The 20,184-nt window shown below is 37.3% G+C and overlaps 5 protein-coding genes across 7 annotated transcripts in view; 2 read left to right on the forward strand and 3 right to left on the reverse strand.

The window, feature by feature from the left end:
* Window positions 1–10: 10 nt before the first annotated feature.
* Window positions 11–3,960, reverse strand: LOC109606494 (RNA polymerase II-associated protein 1-like). Its single transcript, XM_049967092.1, has 11 exons — window positions 3,827–3,960; window positions 3,589–3,776; window positions 3,027–3,538; window positions 2,846–2,977; window positions 2,422–2,793; window positions 2,198–2,364; window positions 1,895–2,141; window positions 1,623–1,845; window positions 1,418–1,572; window positions 790–1,360; window positions 11–736 (listed from the first exon to the last, which is right to left on the reverse strand). The coding sequence occupies exons 1-11, from the start codon at window positions 3,945–3,947 to the stop codon at window positions 20–22; spliced, it is 3,405 nt and encodes a 1,134-aa protein (XP_049823049.1). The 5' UTR covers window positions 3,948–3,960; the 3' UTR covers window positions 11–19.
* Window positions 3,961–4,134: 174 nt separating this feature from the next.
* Window positions 4,135–4,783, forward strand: LOC109606500 (DNA polymerase epsilon subunit 4). The gene is made up of 2 exons (XM_020023045.2): window positions 4,135–4,390; window positions 4,441–4,783. Exons 1-2 carry the CDS (start codon window positions 4,139–4,141, stop codon window positions 4,579–4,581), a joined length of 393 nt encoding a protein of 130 aa, XP_019878604.1. The 5' UTR covers window positions 4,135–4,138; the 3' UTR covers window positions 4,582–4,783.
* Window positions 4,694–12,158, reverse strand: LOC109597136 (activating signal cointegrator 1 complex subunit 3-like). Its single transcript, XM_020012767.2, has 18 exons — window positions 11,948–12,158; window positions 11,174–11,895; window positions 10,972–11,116; window positions 10,801–10,922; window positions 10,405–10,748; window positions 9,797–10,342; window positions 9,553–9,739; window positions 9,368–9,492; window positions 9,091–9,315; window positions 8,918–9,037; window positions 8,611–8,862; window positions 8,388–8,561; window positions 7,751–8,333; window positions 7,012–7,697; window positions 6,040–6,930; window positions 5,626–5,985; window positions 4,950–5,574; window positions 4,694–4,899 (listed from the first exon to the last, which is right to left on the reverse strand). Exons 1-18 carry the CDS (start codon window positions 12,037–12,039, stop codon window positions 4,814–4,816), a joined length of 6,285 nt encoding a protein of 2,094 aa, XP_019868326.2. The 5' UTR covers window positions 12,040–12,158; the 3' UTR covers window positions 4,694–4,813.
* Window positions 12,159–12,421: 263 nt separating this feature from the next.
* On the forward strand, window positions 12,422–14,266 carry LOC109606498 (polymerase delta-interacting protein 3). Of its 2 annotated transcripts, none has more exons than XM_020023043.2 (5): window positions 12,422–12,559; window positions 12,616–13,266; window positions 13,321–13,588; window positions 13,644–13,858; window positions 14,046–14,266. In XM_020023043.2, exons 1-5 carry the CDS (start codon window positions 12,540–12,542, stop codon window positions 14,137–14,139), a joined length of 1,248 nt encoding a protein of 415 aa, XP_019878602.1. In that variant the 5' UTR covers window positions 12,422–12,539; the 3' UTR covers window positions 14,140–14,266. The 2 variants fall into 2 exon arrangements, with proteins under 2 accessions (XP_019878602.1, XP_019878603.1); XM_020023044.2 differs by having other exon boundaries at window positions 13,644–13,796.
* Window positions 14,267–14,303: 37 nt separating this feature from the next.
* Window positions 14,304–20,184, reverse strand: part of LOC109597137 (dual specificity testis-specific protein kinase 2) — a 30,089-nt gene continuing 24,208 nt past the window's right edge. The window contains exons 2-6 of one of the 2 annotated variants that reach the window (XR_007547969.1): window positions 18,523–18,843; window positions 17,948–18,297; window positions 16,768–16,976; window positions 15,387–16,352; window positions 14,304–15,305 (exon numbers count right to left, since the gene is read on the reverse strand). Coding sequence is in view for 1 of the 2 variants with exons in the window: in XM_049967056.1 (XP_049823013.1) it covers window positions 15,484–16,352; window positions 16,768–16,976; window positions 17,948–18,297; window positions 18,523–18,843 (1,749 nt within the window). In the remaining variant the exon portion in view is untranslated. Of the gene's footprint in view, window positions 16,353–16,767; window positions 16,977–17,947; window positions 18,298–18,522; window positions 18,844–20,184 lie in introns of both variants that reach the window. The other variant, XM_049967056.1, reaches the window with a different exon arrangement.

Here is a 20,184-nt window from a genome sequence, read left to right on the forward strand (position 1 = left end):
AAAACACACATTAATCAAACTATTTTTTTATTCTTTTAATAAATTCATTAACATGTTTTGAGGCAATTTCATACAATACAGTATTTTTCCTCACACTGTTACTGATCAGTGCAGCTTGGTACGACTTAAGCAACGACATATCTTCTTCTGGAGGTTCTAAATACATTTCCATGGAAGAAATCAACTTCTCTGGAGTCACGTTGAATATTTGGACAGCTCCCATGTATTCAGACCACAAAGTTTTTTTGAATTGTTTCAAATGTTTCTGTGCTAAAGGTACTAATATAATATTACCAAACAAACAGTCACCATAACTCACTCCTTGATACTGTTCTAGTAATTGCGTATAAAAATCTTGGAAATTACTCAAACCTTGTATCTCTTTATTAAAGTTTAAGTCTTTCTCAAACTTTATAACGTTCTTAAAACAAACTTCTAGTAACGTATGTATTTCTTCACATAGAAACAAACTATCACTGCCTAGAAATACACAAGCTAATCTACAGAATCTGTCTGTGGGATTAATTGAAGCCGCTAAAGCTGGAAAATACGTCTCATAAATTAAAATCCACCTTAAACAATTTCTAATGACGTAAATCTGCTCTTTTTCTTTCGCACTCTTATTCTGCTGTTGGTTGGAGTACAACAGTATTATTGGGGTGTAAATCCAATCAATTGGGATGACACTTCCTATACTGACGTCTATGCATTGATTTGTGGTAAAGCATGGAATGTTCTAAAAATGAAAGAGGTAAAATTTGCTTTATTGATTAATGGAAGAACGTTTACATTTTCAAGGCCTAAAACTTGGGTGTACACATTCAAAATCTCGTCCAAATTATTCAAGGAGACTTCCAAACTATCGGACCTTTGATTTATGTCCAAATTTTTCATCAACACTTCACTGGGATAAAAACTGGGACAAAATATAATATTTCTGAGCACAAATTCAATGTCTCGCTTCTGTTCCGAATTAAAAGCGCACAAACATTTAACAGCCAATTCGTAAAACGTGGAAGTATCTAAATCTTTTTGTACTTCAACTGAGATTTTCAAAAGATTCATAACAAAAAAGCTTTCAGGTCTTGTAAACCAGTTTCCAGTCAAATAAAATTGATCCAACTTCTTCAGCGCACTTAAATATTTATCGACATTGCTGTGTTTCAAAAACGTCAGTTTTAAGTCGCAATTCTGTGTTACTTTTATGTATTCTGACAGATTAAACAAGAAGGGAATGCAACTTTTGGTCTGCATTACTGGCACCACATGTTCCGCATTGTCCCAAGCTGCCCCTTCGATCGTTTTCAAGTTGCTGCTAGGTTTATACGTCTCAAAATTGTTCAGTAACATTGAGCCGTTTCTAAAATAATTTACGAACTGAAATATAATATTGTGACTATTAAATAAGACGACTTACGTAATAAATTCGGTGACTGTTGAAAATCCCGAGGAATTAATCATGGTTAAAATAACTTCGTCTGCTTTTATATAATGTGGATTTAAACCTGGGTGTGACTTTCGTAGAGAAGCGACAGTATTTAATACAGAAGATATAATTTGCAATTTCCCACACTAAAATTTACATTAAATTATAAAGGAAAATATTATAAAAATTTTCTTACAGAAAACTCTGATAATTGTGTAAATTGAGCGCCCCATTTTGATAAGCATTCAAGAATCAGCACAATAAAGGGTTGGATATGAACAAATTGATTTTGCGCAACATTTCCTAGTAGATTAAAAAACGCAGAAACATTTCCGTTTCTGACAAACGTTGTTTTGTTATCGACGTTAGTATTTTGTAAATGGTACGTCAGTAACTTCAACAAAACGGGTTCCAGAACACTATAAAAATACAAATCATAATCTACAAAATACCTTAATAATATCATACCTAAAATAATCCAAAGCCAGATTGTATTTGAGTAAAACAGTCCAAAAATGCATACATTCAGTTTGCAAACGCATACCATTTGCATTTAACGAATAATTATCATTTGAAATGTAAATTATTATTGAGTTCATGACTTTATATTTGTTTATTAATTTTTCTGCAAAATTTCTACTTCTGCAAGATAAAATTCTTAGCAGTTTAACAGCTTGTAACAAAGGAAATCCATAACAAGAATCGTTGGTCATCTCTAGAAAGGTACATTATGTAATAGATAAAACTAAGCATGTTATAAAATTATCTTACTCGCGTTGTGTGTTTCTGGCAAAAAATTTAATACAATATTGTCTATTAATCCTTCACATGAAATGATTTTGTTGAATAAAAATTGTGAATCCCTTGCCAAGCGTACTAACGTTTCCAAACAGTATACCACACATTCCAAGGCGGGTTTTACAGTGTTTAGAATATACCTAAGGAGATAAATAACATTAAAAATTATTCAAATTATAAATACTGTTAAATATCACCTAATTCTGATGAGAATATCTGTTCTGGCAACACACTTAACCAAATTGGTTTCAGCTAACTGTTGATCATTTACAGTATTATCATCCTCAGGATCATTATCAATAGCCAAAATGGGTTGTATGTGCCCCAAACCAAAACCAAGCAAACCGTCCAAACAAGTCTCATCAATCTGATAGTAGATTAAATTTCTTAAAGCTTTAATACTGCCAATCAAAACTGAAGGTGTGTTTTCATCTAAACAAATTCTCAGGACGAAAAATACTTGTTCTATGGGTATGTCTATTATATTATTGTAGATTCCTGTTGACTGTAAGGAGAGAATGTTCGCTATTGAATTTAGGGCTATTATTTTTTGTTGTACAACGCTGGACCTAATCAAAAATAAAATATAACCCAAGTAATGCAATAATTTAAACCAACTACCTGGCTAATTGGAATAGTTCTTGAAGTGTATATCCTGGTCTTCCTGGTTCTTCACCATGGTGATACAAAATTCTGTTCTTTTCATTTATTTCAGGTTCAGCATAAGGCAAAAGCCAACCCTCAAAATCAAACCTACCACAACCATATTTAATTCTTTACTACAGAAAACAAAAACACTTACCTGGCTTCATATTGTTTATCCTTTTCAATTTTGGGCACAACCACATTTTTCATCCATGCTAGTTTATTGGACTCAACAACATCAAAATTCAACCACTTCTCAGCTTTGGGTTGTTTTAACAATTCTGCTGGTGTTTCAATTTCTTCAATATCAACATCTGCAGCTTCATTCTGTTCTTTTATTGATGGATTCCTGGTTTCTACTTTTTGTTTTGCCCTTTTTGATTTCAGATAGGCAATTATTGCTGGGTCCATTGTTTCAATAAGTTTCTGCCTTTCCTTAATTATTTCTTCTTGTGACATTCCTGATAAAAGTCTCAAGTTTTCTTCATGGATTTGCCTGCTCTCTTGGCCTTGTAAAATGTAACTTTGTTCAGGCAATTTTATTACATCTTTGGCTTCAAATGTTCTTTCTTCATTAACATTACTATCAATATCCATGGGTTCATCATTTTGCCTTAGTTTTTTAATTTGATGTGAGAATATACTGCCCTTTTTTGGATTAACTGCAGGCTAAAAATATATTTTAGAATAAATTACACACAATTAAACTGCAAAGTTACATCTCTTCTTTTAGCTTGAGGAAAACCTGTGGACCTGTTAAATTTAAATAAAGAGACTGGTTGGTTTTCAGTTTTATTTTCTACAATTTGGCCCAAGTTAATGTTTGTTGGTATGGCTTCAAAAGTGTTAGCCAGTTGTTCTTGTATATCAACTTCTACAGGATTTTCGGTGGATTCTTCTTCAGCTTCTACAATTTGATCTTTTATAAGACCTGTTGCATTTCGTATTTGTACTCACTTTTTTCGCTGACAAACTTTGCGGCCGGTTTAATTGAATTTGCTGCCTTCTTTTCGAAGTATTCTTTTTGTTGTCTCAGCAAATCTTCCTCCGTTTCACCCGGTTTAGGCCTCGAATACATTTTGATTGTTGTTACGGTTAAGACTGGTTAAGTGAGGTTAGAATTTCCAAAATAATTGAGAAATTAGCCTATATTCAATTTTAAGTAACATGTGTTGCCTAACAGAATTAATAACCTCACTTTCGTTAGAGGTATCGTTTATTTAGACATTTTGCCGCATATTTATTGTTTTCGTGAAATCTAAAATAAAAATGGAAGATACAAACTTAGATCTATCAATTCAAGAGGAAGACATTTCCGTCCACGATAAATCAAATCCTGAAGCAGAGACAGGTGACACACAAGCTACAGAAGTGGAAAAGTCTGGTGCCACCAAAAAGAGCCCCAATCATAACAAAAAGTTTCTTCGGTTACCTTTAGCCAGGGTAAAACACATGATCAAACAAGACCCTGATGTCAAAATTATTGGACAAGACGCCGTTTTCCTAGTGGCCAAAGCAACGGTAAATTTCACTAAATTATTCTTAAACATCATAATTAATTTTAATTTTAGGAAATGTTCATTGAGTTCATGAGCAAAAAAGCTGCTGATCAGATAGTCAATACCAAAAGGAAGACTGTACTCAAAAGAGATGTGGAAGTTGTAGTCAATAATGTGCCAAATTTGTGTTTCCTTGATGGTACTTTAGAATAGGGTTAATTATTTATTTTAGATTTAAGAGTGGGATTAATGTTGTGTTTAATTACTTAAATTAGATATTAAGGTATTGTTGAATACTATAATTGTAAAAAAAATATTTTGTAATAGTTTAATTTGTTACCTAATAAAACACATTTTTAATGTTGCAAGTATAATATGAACAACAATTGAATAAAAATATAATTTAAAAAGTGGATATCACAATTTGTATAAATAAAAAGATAATTTAGTTGACCCTTATTTTATAAGAAATACTTTGATCAAAGCCAATGTATACATCACTCATAACCAATACTTTGTAATTGTAAGTACCTGAAAACAAATCAGATTATTACACAACAAACCAATTAACTGTGAATTACCTCTTGCTGAAGGTATGTGAACAGGAATTTCGATCTTCTTATTCCTTCTGTTGAAAGCAAACTTTCTAAATGTTATATTGTCGCCTTCCACGAAAATGAGGAACCAGAATTCCTCCTTTTGTTTATTAAACTTTTTACTATAAACTGTCATTTTACTTGATCCCTCCCTGATTATATCCCAAGTAAAAACATAATCACCACCTGATTGCAACTCTAATTGCTTGTCAAGTTCGTGTTGATTCACTGGAATACTCTGTGAGTTTTGAATGTTTTTCAAAGAAGTTTTAACTGTTAGTATAGGGAAGTCGTTTATCAATTTCATAATATCCGTTGCCGTTTTATGACCCACAACTTCTTGGAATACTCCCGAGATCTTCGATGACATTTCTTTGTCTTGCATGAAAAAACGTATTATCGGAATAGTTAAGTCTTGTTGGGATGGATTTAAAACTTTTGCTTTTACTAGTTTATCAATCAGATTGTTGTAAGTATCGCTATTCATTTTTGGCAAAGTTAAAACGTTTGAATCTGTAACCATCATCCCTTGTATTAACATCTGACAGAAATGTATCAGTTTTGTGGTACTGTGAAGCCAATTATTAGCCGCAGCCAAATTCATCATCGCCTAAAATTAATATTTTTTACAATTATATGACACATTAACTAAATATCTTACGTGAATGATTCTGATAATTTGATCCAACACGTTTTTCAAATCAATGGCGTAATCTTGATTGGGCAAACTCACTTCTAAAAGGTAACATTTGATCATTAACATTACTTTTAGAGCGGGTGAATCGAAGGGTAATGATGACTTAACACCCAGTTCTCTTGCCAGATCCTTGTTGATGTTATCCTCATTGTGTCGTACCGGAAACAGCGCGTATTCTTCAGCCTGGCAAATAAATTGAAGGAAATCGTCCATTGAACAGTCAGCTCGCATGTTTTCTCTCAAAAAATGCACCGTTTTGTGCGACAAATAATACTGCGCCGCCAAGGATCCCAAGAAGGTGGGCTCGTACAAATGTTTCATTTGCTGCAAAATAAAACGAATTGTAATTTAGCATATAGAACAATGACAGTTTATTACTTCATCTTGTATGACCACACACTCATGATCCTGTAACGTTTGTATGACAGAATCAGCCAAATCGGAAACAAACTGATCCGGATCGGAGTCCGGATCCATCTGGTAGTACGACGGATTGCTCAACAGTCTCTTGTAGAAGAACGTGCTCTCGATGAACTCCACCAATTGTCCCTTGGTGGTGATGTTGCCGTTGGCCACTTCGGCGTTCACGTGATCTGGAAGCAGTGCCAACAGATTCGACTCCACAGGAAAAGGTTCGAACAAGAACTTCCTGTAGAAACCCTTCTTGTTCTCTTGGACCATGACGCACGCAATGCCGGTCGTATCGAATTGAGGACGACCCGCTCTTCCCACCATTTGTATGACGTCGGTAACCGGCATGTCCACGTAACGTTTCGTCGCGCCGTCAAAGTACTCTGTGCCCTTAACTATGACCAATCTGGCGGGGAAGTTGACGCCCCAGGCCAATGTGGCGGTGGCAATGAGCACCTGGATCTTCTGGTTCACGTACAGTTCTTCCACAATTTGTCTGTCCGTGTCCGTCAGACCGGCGTGGTGCATACCGATGCCGAACGTCAGTAGCTGACTCAGATCTTGATCGATCACTCGGTCTTTGACCGCTTCCAGTTCATGCTGATCTATGTGTACCCATTTTTGAGGATTCGATTCTGTCAACAGGAACTTCATCATTTCGTAGCCGGTTATGCGAGTCTGTTTACGTGACGATACGAATATTAGGGCGGAACTGGTTTCGGCGTACTGGCATATTGCTTGGTATACCGACTTGTTCATCGCCGCCATCCTGGGGCAGTAATTTTTCACCTGGAAACCCTGCAGGTGAATTTCTAGAGGCACCGGACGAACAGCCGAGCTGAAGTTGAACAAACCTCTCTGGAAATAATAGTGTTAAATGAACCATGCCATACAGAGTTCAGTTCTTCCAAATTTTACATGTTCCTTATTAATACATACCTTATCAGCGTTTAACCAATAAGCTAAATCTCTTGGGTTCGCCATAGCCGTCGATAGGCCGACAATCCGGATCTGCTTGTTAGATTTATGATTGATATAATTCATTCTGGAAACGATCACCTCCAAAACCGGACCGCGATCCTCTCCCAACAAGTGTATTTCGTCGATAACCATAAGTCCCACTTCACGAACAAAATCTTTCTGCATCCAGTTCCTACTCATCGCATCCCACTTTTCTGGCGTCGTAATGATAATATTGGCCGTACGGATGATCTCCGAACGTGGGGTAATGTCGCCGGTCACTTCGACCACTTTCTTCTTGATTTTGGCGAACTTTTTCGACCAATCCAGCACCCTTTCGCGTACCAGAGCCTTCATGGGTGCGATGTAGACGACTTTAAGTGTGGGTTGATGCATGAACAGCCGTAAGATGCACAGTTCGGCTACTATTGTCTTTCCCGAACCGGTGGGTGCGCCCAGAATGATGGGGGTGTCGGTGTGGTAGCAGGAATGGAACACTTGGCTTTGTACGGCGTTGAAATGCGTGAACGGGTACAGGTCTTCGTAGGATTTGTTTCTCAGGACCGACTTCGACAGTGGTTGTACGTCCAGTATTTTAGTTTGGAACGATTCGCTGGAAAAAATCTTCAGATCTTCCAAGTTGATCACCTCCGTCGTCTCAGAATCTGTTAAACAAACAATTAAACCCTCGAACTTACAATTTAAAAGCGGTACTCACGCATAAACTGGCTGTTGGCAACTCGCACGTAGTACTCAGGGGACAATGGCTTAGTCAAAGGCACCGTAAAGATAAGTTCAATGGGTTCCTCGGTGATGCAAATCTTTTTAGTGATGATAAAATTCTCAAAATGATAAATACTGTCGTGATTGGGATCTTCAACCCATGCGTAATAGTGCTGCACTGTTCCGTGAACGCTGTGATCCCATCTAAACCTGGGCGTGATTAACAGACGTATCTTAATCACCCCGTCCGTTATCGGTCTAACCACCAGGTCGATGGAGACTTGAGGGAAGATCTGACAATAATGTCGTACCTTGCCGGCAACGTGACGGCTCCTAAACAACGATTCGAGCTCACGCTCGGACATTTCCTTCATCTCATACATGGGGATGTTGAGGATGTCGCGGGCTCGATGCGTGTTTAAGTGTTGGATCATTTCCTTGAATTGTAACAGGGGGTGGGAGTCCTCCCACAATTGCAGCTCGAGTTGTTGTGCCAGTTTTAATGTGCGTGTTACTTGTAACGCGTAGTCTTTGTCTTTGGCGATCTCGAAGAGCGCTCGTGCCAATCTTGTTACAGTCTACAAAAATAAACGTGTTACGTTTAACCGATTTCCGAAGAAGTTTAGACAAACCTGCATAATAAACATCGTGTCCGACGATAAAGACGAGACGCGTATAATTTCTCTGCCTACGTAAGCTTGAATTAAAATTACAACTTTGGAGGAGACTGTAGTGAAGTCGAGGTTCATGTCGAAAACGTCACACTCTCTTAAACGGTCCAGCTCCACTTGTTCATCCATCCTTACCTAAAATGCCAAATTATACAAGTTATATTTTATGAAAGCAAGAATTTACTTGAATCTGGGAGAATTCAGAAGCTTCGCTGAGTAGTAAAAGAAGATCTGCGTCTGAAATATGCGGCTCAAACTTTTCGTAGATCAGTTCCATGGTTTTATAAGATATATAATAAAAACTGGCAATTCTGCCAAAGTTTGTTGGCCTAAATTCGCCTAGGGAAGTGTCGAAACGTATCATCTGAGCTTTTTCTAAAGTTTTTGCGGCTGTGTCTAGTTGTGTTTGTAGGAAACGATTAAATTGATGGGTGTCCTAAAAAAAATCAGAAATTAGTATTACTTGTCATTGACTTTATCGTATGTTTTACCCAAATCTCGTTGTATGATAAACCGTAAACTAAAGGATTCTTTTTAATCCTGCAATACAGGAAAGTGTTACTTAACCATTCCATCGCTTCACGCAAATTCGAAACAGTGCCTAATACAATCTAAAACGTTGCGTAATTACTATTACATAAACTAAAGTAATATTTGTAGGTACTTCTGCATTTAAATTGTCTGGTACGCAAGTTAAAAACTGACTTTCAATAGGAACTTGTGATGTCATTAAACCCATATAATTTGCCATATTTGCCATAGAAGTAATAATGATTCCGTGTCCTGATGTGTCGTATTGGGGTCGACCTGCTCTTCCGAAAATTTGCTGTACGTCCAACATGTCCATATCGACAAAGGTGGATTTAGTTGCGTCATAGTGTTGGGTTCCCTAAATTTAATTCGTACGTGAGATTTGCTTTAAATTTTAAAATTTAACTAACCCTAATGATAACTGCATGTGCTGGCAAATTAACTCCCCAAGCCAACGTTGTGGTACACACTACCACTTTCAGTTGTCCTATCCTGAAAAGACGTTCCACTTCTAATCTATCTGGTCTCACCATGCCTAAACACGTAAAATATATTGTAGATTGTAAATGAGGTAATGATTAATTATTTATTATACCCGCATGATGAATACCAAAGCCCTGAGGTATCAAAAAACTGAGATCACCACTTTTGTAGCCGGATTTAACTGTTTGCACAGATTTTTCCGGGGCAAACAGAGGCAAAGTTCCTTTAACTTGTGCCAGCTCTATTAATTTTTTAGCCACACTGGCTGTCGCATTTCTAGACGTTACAAAAACCATGGCCTAAACCAAAAACAAATAAATTAATAACTGGTTGGAAACAGTCCCAGAAATGTTAACCTGATGTCCTTCCCTAATAAACGAGACAACCTTCTCGTAACAAACGTTGTCCATAGTATCCACTTCGTTCCTCTTTTTCACGCCCACAAAAGTGGTGGTTAGAGGGACAGACCGGTACCGGTTGTCGAAGAAAAACAGCCCCGTCCTGCTGTTGACTTTCAAAAACTGCGCCACATCCAAATAACCGGGAAGGGTGGCGGAAAGTGCGACGATTCTTATCATGCTCTGGGAGCTCACTACTTGTCGCAACGTTCTGGCCACCAAAGCTTCAATTACCGGACCTCTGCTGCCGTTTAAAAGGTGCACTTCGTCTATTATCAGCAATTTTACAAGCCCCACAACTTCAGTGTCCACGGCACCCTTGCGAGTGATCACGTCCCATTTTTCCGGAGTGGTTACCAGCATCTGTGTCTCCGCGATTTCTTTTTTGGTCAGTTGCATGTCGCCTGTGCATTCCTTGACAGTGATGCCTATGGGGCCCAGTTTTTTACTGAAGTTAGCCACCATTTCCGTGGCTAAAGCCTTCATAGGGCACACGTAAACAATCTGAAACGCATTAATTAATTTAATATTCGTTGTAAAGTCTTGTAGTGATAGAAAGGAATTACTTTAAACTGGTTCTTTTTGATGAGGCTGCCTTCCATGTGGGACCTGATCTGATGCACGATCGTCAGGAGGGCAATGTTCGTTTTTCCCGCCCCAGTCGGGGCGCAAACCAGCATGTTCTCGTTAGAATGATAAGCAACAGGAAATACCTCGGATTGGATGCGATTGAACTGTTCGATGTCGCGGAAAACGAGTTTTCCAGTCGTGTCAAGTGTGTTGACTTTGACCAGTTCCATGTCTTTGATGTCGCCCTTCTTACCTCCAGGAATGGTAAACTCTGCGTAATCGCTGGTGATTTTCTTGGTTGCATTTTCTGGCTGACTAATAGAATAACCCTCGAATTTTGCTTTAAAAAAATACAGTTAATTATATACATTTAATTTTAGAAGAGTGCTTACTTGTTATCATGTGGTTTCTCATTTGGTCATGCACATGTGGATATTCTTCCTTATCCAGTCTTTGTGGAGCAGCCTTCTTGAATATTGGCGTTGTCCTTGCTATTTCATATTCGCTTTCAACTCTAAAAAATCATCCATAAAAGCTGATTTGTATTAGTTATAAAAACGTACTCGTAAATTTCAGTTGCGGAATATTTTGATCTGTCTTTCTTTTCCATTTTCCTCAATTTCTTGGACAACATACTCTCCTTTTCTGACTGAACTGTAACTTGTCCTGCAATTGTGGGATTACTGGAGCTTGGTCCAGGTTTTGGCACTAAAATTTATCAGTTAAATAAACAATTATTGCAGTATTCATGGTTATTAATTTTACCATAAGTGGGAGCGCCGTAATCAATTTTCTTTTTCCTATGCATAATGATTTCATTCAGTAAATCAAAAGCGCCCGCACCGAATGTTTCCAAAAAGTATCCCATAAGTTCATCATCAGATTTATTGGAGCTCAACTCAGACCTGACAATTGATTTGAACTCATTGTACTCATAACTAGGAATTACTGTTCTGTAACATTCAAACATTGTCTCTAATGGATAACCTGAGTTTGTTTCTTTACTGGTTGATGGAACTGCAGGTGGTTGGTTGTACAATAAAGAAATATCTTTTTTCTTATTACTTTCAAAAACTTTATCCAATTCAGGCAGGTTCTCCCTGAGTGGGACATAAAATAAAGGATTGAATTCAACTTTTTCTCTTGCATACTCTTTTATTTCAGGTTTAGTTTTTTTAGTTCTCTTTTTGAAATATTCTGCAGGAATTTTATCATTAAGAAACTCCAAAACCTTGTTCATGATGTCCAAGTCGTTGCTGGGCAATTTTGATGACAATGCACTATGCAATTGATTTTTGTGATGATAATGTTCAAGCACTTCCATCACCAAACTGAAAACTTGGTCATTTACAGGCACATCATCTTTTACTTTAGTTAGGACCTGCTTTTTAACCACATCCTTCAAATAATTCAGGTATACCAGACTTCTAAGGTCCTCCGGACCACCTGAGTCTTTAAAAACATCTTCTAAATTATAAAAGTTGTGCCTGGAAAATGTGGCATTGAAGGCAAATAGTTTAGAACTTTACAAAAACTTACTCTGAAGCTGATGGATATTCTATAGGTTGTTCTTTAAGTTGTTGCAGACCGTGTAAGTCTTTAAAGAAGTTGCCTGGCGTAACAGTAGGCATTTTGATAAAATTGTGTATAACGTGTATTGTTTCAACCACTGGAGTGATGACACAATCTTATTCAAGATTTACATATCAAAATAATATGAATAAATAAAAAAATATTGCTCAATGTTACGCTAAGTTTATAAATATGATATGAACAAGATTTTATCTGTAATTGAGGTTAAAACATCTGACAGTTGTCAGATATTAATAAATTTGAATAAAACTTTCATTTTTAATTTAATTTAATAAAATTGTATATTGTTACTTCCCAATTTTCTATATGGTTTATACCATTAAAATAAATTAAATAATATTTTCCAAAGTTTTTAAACTTTACGTATGCATCGAGTTGGCAAAATAAATCCCTGCAATACCGCCATTTGTTTCTGTTTGACAGATGGTTCGTGCTTGTGTTATTTATATCGTCATCGAATTTTGTGCATTGCTTTCACTGGAATCGAATTAATCTACTGTGCGTAGGTTTAAATTGGTCGTACACAATTCCAGCGACGATGGCGAACAGAGTACAAGGGTATGTACGATTCAAATCACCCAAATTATGTATTATTAATGTCGCAATCATTACAGAAACAAAAACGCCAAGTTCAGGAATGCGAAGAACAAGAAAATCACGGGCGGTATCAAAAAGAAGGTGGTCAAGGCCCGTGTGCAAGATGCCAGACAGAAGATCATACAGAAAAAACGAACGACAGTGGTCGATGCCCGCGACGTCCTGGCGAAAATGGCCAAAACTAAAGACGCCCGCAGCAAACTCAACAAAATAAGGGAAAATCAGCCCGGTCGTTCCCGTGCCAACGAAAATGTTAAAGTAATTGGAGGCCACATTGTTCAAAAAACGGATCGCAACGGCAAAATCAGCCTGACAACAAACAAACCGAAGCCGAAGTCTGATATGAATATGACCATTAGAAAGCAATTGGGGTTGGTAGCTCAAGGACGAGTCAGTCCTAAAAAATCGCCGGTCAAAAGACATGTGGCGCAGAAAGCTAATCCCCCATTACACATTAAGAAAACTATTATGAATAATATTGATTTGGCACCTTTAAATGCCAGGTTACAAAGGATGGAACGGCTGTATGATAGTGGTTTGTACAAGTGGACCAACCCAGATATCAGAACAGCCTCACAGATGATTGGGTCTTTAGATCCTCACAGACATATTGCCACTAGCAATATTTTAACCAATGGGTGGCCTGAATATCCCATCATGGCCAAAAAGTAAGCTTTAGTAATTTATTTCTGTTAACAAATTATTATTTTCGTAAATTTTAGGCCTGGGAGGTTGCTACAAACAAGTTACATAGATTTAGATGCTGTTGATGATGAGGAAATGCCATTAATGCCTCCACTGAGACAACCTATAGCTTTGCAAGGGACCTCCAGACTATCAAACATTCATTCTAGATTAGACAGTCACCCGATACCAACTGAAACAACACATGGAATTTTAGGCCAGACCAAAACTAAAGTTGTTGTTCCAGCTGGTCACAGGATTGTTGTCTCAAATTTGCAGAGTACGGTTTCACAAGATGATATAAAGGTGAGAGAAACCACTTTTATTTGGTGGTAAATGTTTATTTGTTGTCATTTTCCAGGAGTTGTTTGAAGATATTGGGCAGTTATTGGCGGCCCGTTTGGTCCGTCCTGGTGTCGCCGAGGTGATCTACAGGAGTCTGAAGGATGCGCAGAAGGCGGTCGACACGTATCACAACCGACAGTTGGACGGGCAACCGATGAAATGCCTTCTGGTAAATAAGCGACCATTAAATCACCCTACAGCTCCCGCACTCTCAAAGACAGATTCACAAGGGTGAGTTTGTTAAATCGTGTAAACATTTTCCAAGTAGTCTCGTTCGTTTGTTAATTTTCGCGTTAAATTTTCTTTTATCGAGAGTATGCAGGATTGTTTCATTTTGTTTCATTCAGCCATTCATTTTGTATTATACAAACAACTTATTGTTATGCGTTTTTATTGAAGTATTGTTTCTTGGTTACAGTACAGCCGCTAGGAGTGCATTGGAATCGTCCGACTCTGCTAAGTTAGTGCCTGATATCAACACAATCCATAAAGTTTTGTTCCAGAGGAAATAACGCACTTGATGCGGGCTCAGCTGTCTAGAATTATAAGAATTATAATTATTTTTTATGAAATTTGATTTCTTTAATACTTCGTTCTATGATGTGTGTAAATTTTCGTTTAATATATTTGACATACTAATTTAATTGTTTTATTTATTGCAAGTAAAACCAACAACCACTTATATGAAAAATTTATTTATTACTAAACAACTTTTAGGTATACATATTATTGACAAGACAATTATGGAAGATATATAAACAGACCGTTACAAAACTGCGTTATTAATACTCATTTAACAATTGAAACAGAAAAATCATTCATAAATAAAATCATCAATCAATCATAGTTTGGACGGTCATTCATCAAACAAATTCAAGACAAATCTCTGTTATAATCTCAATCACAATTACATACTATAAAATTCCAATTGATTTAAACAACAATCGTATTTTACAAAGAAATTAATTCAGCAGTTGCCCTCACACTTACCTATGTACTGTATATTCTAAGAACGTCTTATATAAACTAAACTTACAGTTGTTTTAATATAAAACATACAGATTAAATGAATAAACATTGCCATAACCGGTCGGAAAAAATCAATTCCATTCAAAAATATCGTTTCAAACGTCTCACCGTCACGTAAAAAAACTACGTAACAAACACTAACGAAAACGTGCGGTTCGACATTGCAAATAACTACGTATATAAAAATCCTAGATTAATTGCACTTTTATATTTCGAATGGACACGATTCCTTCCAGATAAAACCGGCATTCAAAGCGCAATTTGATTAAAATAAAACAGTTATAAAAATTAGCTGCCTAAAATAAACGTGCTGAATTAATTTCTGAGAAAAGTATGAAGGGTCGCAAGTGTACACCTTGGATGTATACAATTTTTACTGTTTAACGTTTACATGTAATTTAATAATTAAATTATTAATAAAATGATGAACAGCATGATAAAATCGTACACAAACAAGGTATAAGAATTCGGACAACGTCAACCTTTTTGACGTGCCCCAAAAATATATACAATTATGAGTATAAAATATAGATTTTCATTTGAAAAATACAGCATCATTGAGGCCACCAATAATGTATTAATTTTTTTTAGTTACGTGTACGATCTGACTAGAAGGAAAAATACAAGTTAAGGGACCGGCAGTCGATGTCTGAAAAACAAACACAAACTCTTTGTAAACAAAGGCCAGCCAAAAAACTGAAGCACAACACATCCGAAAACGTGATTTTACCTGGTCGTATATCCGAAATGCGAGAAAAAAAACGGACCGCCGTCCCGCGATCTCGGTTTACAAGGGAAGACTGACTCTGACTGACCACAACCCGAGTTTACTTCTTGTCGAAGAGCGGCAGCTTAGACCGGACCGCGCCCTCGCACACCACAAGTCTCGAGCACTTGGGCTTCTGTAGCTGCGCGTGCGCACTCGCTCCCGACGTCGCGCCCCCGTAATTTTGCTTTTCGAGCGACCGCCGCAAGGCGGCTATGCGCGAACTAAGATGCTGTCCGCCCCTCACGCCGCCCGGATGCCGTAGCGTAGCGCCCTTCCGCTCGAAGTAGTCCACGATCGCGGATATGTTCGGTTGCAGGTCCTGCGTCCAGTCCGAGCCGGTCAGGCTGGATATGTCCTCGCTGGAGTCGGTGTAGATGGATGAGGCGCGTTTGCAGAGCGCCTGCAGCTCCGGATCGAGCTCGTCGAGCGAACGCAGCGAGCTAACGGCCGTGCCGGAGTCGCCCCACAGGCTGTTCGGCGACAGGCACTCGCCCACGCTCGAGTAAAACCCCGATTCGCAAGAGCCGCGGCGACGAAGCGCGCCGCCCAGCGCCGCCGCCTCGCCTATGCCCACGTCGCTCAGGTTGGTGCTCGAGCCCGCCTTGTACAGCGCACTGGCCAGCAACGGGCTGCGCAAAGCGGCCGAGCGACGCGTCGCCGTCGGCGAGCCGGGCAACGATTTCGGCGAGTCCGAAGCGCCGTCGGCGGACGACGGTAGCTCGCAACAGGAACTGAAGTTGCCGAGGAACTTTTTGACGCCGCGGAACTGGGCGAGGGCGGCGAACGGGTTGGTGGTGCGGGGCGGCCGGTAGTGCGGGTCCTGGCGGCACATGATCAGCGCGTGGCGACGCGCCTTCTCGCTGGGCGTCGCGTGCACGGACAGCGCCAACGTTGACACGTCCTCCGACAGCGACCGCCTGTGGAACACTGGAATGCCAACAAAAAAAACTACGTCAGACAAAAATACAACAAAAAATAATAATAAAATATATGTTCTACTTGTATATTTATTTATATCATGCCACTTGCAACGATAACCGTTCGTCGCAGACGAAAATTAGTGCTCTGCTAAAATTACACACACGAGGTGCGATTATTCAATTCGCATCAACCACATAATTACCACTAATTGCACCGTTACTCTTTACGTAACGGCAGTGCGATCACGCAACTGCACTTCACAGTCGAAACCCAAAACATAACATCAACGAGTGCCAAATCTAAAAAGTCTTTATTATGTCTCCGTAACAGCTCTCTAATTAATTAATTAATGATATCGGATCGATTTGTCAGCAGCAAAACATGTAGGAACCCTTGGCGAGAGCGGTTCTTCCATACGTACTTTTCCTGTGTTGCGGGGCGGAGGCGTGAGCCGACGCAACGACGGCCAGTTGCTCCTCGCTGCGGGCGGTGACGCCGCCTCCGGGCGTCGCGTTCAGTCGTGCTGGCTCTCGATGGTCGCCGGTCTGTTTCACGTCCTCCACAATGTCGTCCAGCTGGACCACGATGTCAGGGAAAGTTGGACGGCTGCTCGGCTCTATTGCGCAACACCTTAACAAAACGACAAATTAATGTTAACCTTATAAATAATTAGCAATCGGAATTATCACGATATTATTATATATTTTATGGCAATCAACGATTTAAGTAAATTGAACTATGACATTTTTTTTCTATCTGGCTTAGAAACTCAAAGATATTATTATTATGTTTAAAATAAAAATAAATATGAAAAATAAAATTCATATTTAACAACAAAGTTTGACAAATTTATGAAACGTAACATAATTTAAATTTGAGGCTTTATTAAATCAATTTTGACTCGTATTAAATTTTAAGCTCGTATCATTATTTCTCTTATCAATTTAATAAAACAATATCGGTAAAACCCCTCAAAACAATGGATAATCTATTCACGATAAATTGCATGAATTTATTCATGTAGAAAAATTAATAATTTGATATACATGACGAATTTTATTATGAAAAAAAAATCATGACATATCTGTCAGATTTTTATCTTATTTATTTAATAGAACGATTCTTCGGTTCATTGAAAATCATTTTATATGAACTCGTGTACTAAATGTATCAAATTTTGAGATAAGTGGTAACTTTTTTAAAAATTATATATTTTCTCTAATTTGATAGACACCTTCTATGCACCAAGATACATTTTCTAATGTACAACTTTTTATTTTTTCAGTGGCATTCGTGTTAGATATGAACTAAATATTTTTAATGAAAAATATGATACGCCATTGCTTATATAATTATAATTCTTATTAAAATATCTAGAGTAGTATCATAGATATTAAAAAAGTAATAATTGTTATCCAGTATTTCAAAATTTAAGGCTTTTAGAACATACGTTCAAATGCAGTTTTTTTTCTTAATGTGAACCCAAGAACCATGCTCTTAGATACATTCTGTATAACATGATGGATATGTATACTTTTATATAAATATCAATATCGTTGTGTATATCTTCTAACCATGTAAATAATTGTGTAGGGGATTACCGGAAGGCCAGACCGAGGAAATCAGGTACAACATTTTGTCCGCACAGTTCGGTAAAGACGGGATAGTCGACGCCGAAATTGTCGGTACGCGGCAGACGATCGGGATCGGCCTCGATCCTGGCTATCAGCTCGCACAAGACGATGCCGTAGCTGAAGACGTCGCTGCTCTCGTCGTAGTAGTGGCCCTTGAGACATTCGGGACTCATCCAGTAGGGACTGCCGACCGTGCACAGTTTCGGCTTGGTCGTCGGATCGGGGATGGCGGTGCTGAGGCCGAAGTCGCCGACGACGGCGGTGAGTCGTACGTTGGTGCCGCACTCCAGTTGTCTCGCTTTGCGTATCAGGACGTTCTGAAAATCAGCACAAAACATACATTACCATCATCGTTTGTCCCCGAACACATACACGAAAACACGCATCCAATTAGCCCGTCCCGATTCTGAAGTAGGAAGAGAGGCGCACGAAGTGCGCACTTTCCCTCGTTAAAAGCGCATCGCATTATCTCATTACGTGCACCATGTGCCATCCGTAGATTCCACACACACACAGACAGATAGATAGACTATTTCTCTCACCTTGCTGGTGAGATCGCGGTGGAACACGCCTTTGGAATGGAGATAGGCCATGCCGACGGCGATGTCCCGTGCTATCGAGACGCGCTGCTGCTGAGGCAGATCGACGGCGCCGTTCTGGACCAGTTGATCGAGCGAACCACCGTCTATGTACTCGGTGAGGGCGTGAAGCTGGCCCTCGTGGACGCACACGCCCATTAGGCTTAAGATGTTCGGATGGGACAGACGGTTCATCAGCTGCACTTCTTTGAGCATGTTGCGTCGGTTCGAGCGAAGCAGGTTCATCTTGAGGACCATCACTTGGCCCGTCACCCTGTGGGTCACCTGCAACAATAAACAGAAGTTACAATAAGGAACTAATAGAAATAATTATTTTAAAAATAATTACATATTTTCTTACAGATATGCATTTTAACGAAAATATGCAATAAATGAAAATAATAAGAATATTAAGAAATTAAAACGATTCATTAACAAATTCTAGATATTAAAAGCTCATGTAAATTCATTAGAATACTTTAAAGTGTCATAAATTTACAAAATTTATTACAGAAATAATTCAAAAGCCAAAAATATAATAATTACACAAGATAATAAAAATAAGATAAGATGATTCAATTGATAATTTTGTTACTTTAATGGACATTAAATAATTAAAGTCGTATAACATATCGTTTATTAAAAAACTAATGATTTAACGTCATTAGAATATTTAAAAGCTTTAGAAATTTACAAATGTGTTTACGTACATAAATTTAAAGGCAATACAATAAGTGAAGATAGTAATAAAAATAAGAATATTAATAAGTTATTAAAATTATTTAACATTAGGTACATATTTGTTACTTTTACTAAATGAAACAATTTAAGTAATTTAAAAATTATTTTATACAATAACTAACGATTCAAATTCATTAAAATATTTAAAACCTTCAGAAATTTACAAACGTTCTTAGAGAAATGAATTAAAAACAAATGAATACAATAAGAGCAGATAATAATAAAAATAAATATATTAATAAGATATTAAAATAATTAAATAACAAATATTAGATACATATTTGTTATTTTAACTGAAATGAAATAATTTAAATAATTTAAAAATTCGTTTATTCCATAATCAAAGATTCAAATTAATTAAAATATTTAAAACCTTCAGAAATTTACAAATGTTCTTAGAGAAATTAAGGAAAAAAATCAATAAGTGGAGATAATAATAAAAATAAATATATTAATAAGATATTAAAATGATTAAATAACAAATATTAGATACATATTTGTTACTTTAACTGAAATGAAATAATTTAATTAATTTAAAAACTCGTTTATTCAATAACAAAGGTTGAAATTCATTAAAATATTTAAATCATTAAGAAATTTACAAATATTCTTAGAGAAATGATTTCAAAAAGAAAAAATACAATAAGTGAAGATAGTAATAAAAATAAGAGTATTAATAAGATATTAAAATGATTAAATATCTTACAGAAATGAATTTAAAAGAATAAAATACAATAAGTGAAGGTAATAATAAAAACAAGAATATTAATAAGATATTAAAATGATTAAATAACAAATATTAGGTATATATTTGGTACTTTAACTGAAATGAAATAATTTAAGTAATTTAAAAACTCGTTTAGTCAACAACAAAGATTCAAATTC

This window comes from Aethina tumida, chromosome 5 (genome assembly GCF_024364675.1).
Source record: "Aethina tumida isolate Nest 87 chromosome 5, icAetTumi1.1, whole genome shotgun sequence".
In the NCBI taxonomy this organism is placed as follows: domain Eukaryota; kingdom Metazoa; phylum Arthropoda; class Insecta; order Coleoptera; family Nitidulidae; genus Aethina; species Aethina tumida.

Excerpts from the sequence above, each read along its gene's own strand:
- LOC109606500 (XM_020023045.2), top strand. The coding sequence starts at position 4,139 with ATGGAAGATACAAACTTAGATCTATCAATTCAAGAGGAAGACATTTCC. Across the intron at positions 4,391-4,440 it reads TCCTAGTGGCCAAAGCAACG|GAAATGTTCATTGAGTTCAT; the intron begins GTAAATTTCACT and ends TTTTAATTTTAG.
- LOC109606494 (XM_049967092.1), bottom strand. The coding sequence starts at position 3,947 with ATGTATTCGAGGCCTAAACCGGGTGAAACGGAGGAAGATTTGCTGAGA. Across the intron at positions 3,539-3,588 it reads CTCAAGCTAAAAGAAGAGAT|CCTGCAGTTAATCCAAAAAA; the intron begins GTAACTTTGCAG and ends ATATATTTTTAG. Across the intron at positions 1,361-1,417 it reads ACAGTCACCGAATTTATTAC|AAACGGCTCAATGTTACTGA; the intron begins GTAAGTCGTCTT and ends AAATTATTTTAG.
- LOC109597136 (XM_020012767.2), bottom strand. The coding sequence starts at position 12,039 with ATGCCTACTGTTACGCCAGGCAACTTCTTTAAAGACTTACACGGTCTG. Across the intron at positions 10,343-10,404 it reads TCAAAAAGAACCAGTTTAAA|ATTGTTTACGTGTGCCCTAT; the intron begins GTAATTCCTTTC and ends AATGCGTTTCAG. Across the intron at positions 8,562-8,610 it reads CTGAATTCTCCCAGATTCAA|GTAAGGATGGATGAACAAGT; the intron begins GTAAATTCTTGC and ends TTGGCATTTTAG.
- LOC109606498 (XM_020023043.2), top strand. The coding sequence starts at position 12,540 with ATGGCGAACAGAGTACAAGG. Across the intron at positions 13,267-13,320 it reads TATCCCATCATGGCCAAAAA|GCCTGGGAGGTTGCTACAAA; the intron begins GTAAGCTTTAGT and ends CGTAAATTTTAG. Across the intron at positions 13,589-13,643 it reads TTTCACAAGATGATATAAAG|GAGTTGTTTGAAGATATTGG; the intron begins GTGAGAGAAACC and ends GTCATTTTCCAG.